The sequence below is a fragment of the Adiantum capillus-veneris genome, chromosome 28 (assembly GCF_014529385.1).
Source record: "Adiantum capillus-veneris isolate H3 chromosome 28, ASM1452938v2, whole genome shotgun sequence".
NCBI lineage: Eukaryota > Viridiplantae > Streptophyta > Polypodiopsida > Polypodiales > Pteridaceae > Adiantum > Adiantum capillus-veneris.
Genome location: NC_140958.1, coordinates 72,984,188 through 72,985,990, shown reverse-complemented (window position 1 = coordinate 72,985,990; position 1,803 = coordinate 72,984,188). Strand labels below are relative to the sequence as shown.

General features: G+C 44.0%; 1 protein-coding gene across 1 annotated transcript; it reads right to left on the bottom strand.

Moving 5' to 3' along the window:
• Positions 1–309: 309 nt before the first annotated feature.
• LOC147420679 (uncharacterized) lies at positions 310–1,179 on the bottom strand. Its single transcript, XM_086504573.1, has one exon. It carries the CDS (start codon positions 1,177–1,179, stop codon positions 310–312), a length of 870 nt encoding a protein of 289 aa, XP_086360699.1.
• Between the last annotated feature and the right edge of the window lie 624 nt (positions 1,180–1,803).

The following is a 1,803-nucleotide window of genomic DNA, read 5'->3' as shown; positions in this document are numbered from 1 at the left end:
AAAACTCGTGTAAAGGCTCAGTATAGAGGACTGAACACACGATCCATCATTTGATTGAATGTGGCAGTAGCATCGATTAAGCCAAAAGGCATGACCAAAAATCCATGAAGTCCAAAGGTTGTGCGGAAAGTAGTCTTATGCACATCCTTGAGGGCTATCAGCTATGCGTATCTGATGATACCCACTCTTTAAGTCTACCCGACTAAAGATGCTTGCACCCTGTAACTTATCGAGAATGTCATCAATCCAAGGGATCAAAAAGCGATTCTTGATTGTGATCTTGTTTAGAGATCGATAATCTATGCACATTCAAATTGTGCTATCTTTCTTCTTCTGCACCAGTGGAACCGGAGAGTAGTAGGGAAAAGTACTTGGCTGTGTCAAACCTCTCTCTAGAAGCTCATTGACTTGCTTCAAAATTCCCTCTTGCTGAGCAAGACTTACCCTATAGGGGGAGTGATTAGGAGAAGATCTACCCGGTATGAGATCAATGCCATGATCTTCCAGACGTTCCGGAAGTAGCTTATAAGGAAGAGTTTCAACGAAACAATCCTTGTACCATTCAATAAATTGAAAACCACTTCTATCAAGAGTCGAGAGCGAGCTCTCTTTAGACTTATCCCTCTCTCGTGCAAAAATCAAATAAGCAAAAACACACTTCTTCATTTCCTTTTTAATAGAGATATGGCTCACAATAGGGAATAGCCAATCCCCACCATAAGCAAGAATTTTAATTTTCTTGCCCTCAAAATCAAAAGTGAGGGACTTCTCCACATAATCTGGATAGGATGGATGTGGAAGTACCATGGCATACGTCACATCCTTAGGGACAGGTGCCATTAAAAATGATTCTCGACCCCCGTACTCACCAATCCGAAGATTGGGTTGTCTTTGCACAGGAGTTGCATTGGTAGTCAACCCTCCAAATGCATATCCGGATGTGATCGGAGTGCCTAATTGATCGGGCGTGGGACTCAAGCGCTTTGCACTATCAATAGAGATGAAGTTGTCTGTAGATCCAGGATCATAAAGGATTGATACTCGCTGGTTGTTAAGAAATCCCCAACCTTTGAGAAGTTGACGCTTCCCTTTCTCTGTTCCGTATTTCCTTGTACATCGGGAATAGAGTTTAAGCTTGGTGATGCGGGTTCCTTCTTGGTTTGCTCCTCCTTCAAACATGCTTGTTTCTATCGTTGCTGCCGAACAGGGCAATCGGGCTTCATATGTCCGTCCTTTCTCTCCACAGTGGAAACATCTTCCTTCTTCCTTAAAGGTTTGTACTTGGGTGGGCAAGAGATATTTGAGCCGCTTATCTGGGCCCTCAAGCTTCTTATATTGACCAGGGTCCCCAAGAAGACGCTTTCTGCCTTGGTTGCATTATCCTCATATACCGCTCTCTTTCTTGCATGGTAAGGGCTTTGTTCCATTCTCCTAAGAGTTCCTATAGAGTGTAGGTCCTCGGCAATGATTGTTAACTCTATCATCCTTTCAAGGATATTGTGAGGATACACCTTCATGCTTTTTTGAAGTTGGGTTTGTAAGCCTACTTCGAACTTTTGCATCTTTTCCTCGTTGGAAATCTTCATGAAGGGCGTCACTTTCAGAAGAACCTGCCAATACTTGTTGGCATAGTTGGTGACTTTCTCATGTTCTTTTTGGGCGAGCCAATCCCATCATAGTTACTCGGAATGCGGAACGCGGAACCGGAACAACGACGGGATCCTCATGAAACAGGGGAACGGGGAGGGGTCCAGAACGGGAATGGCGCGGAACGGGAGGCATAAAAACACCCAAATAATGCAA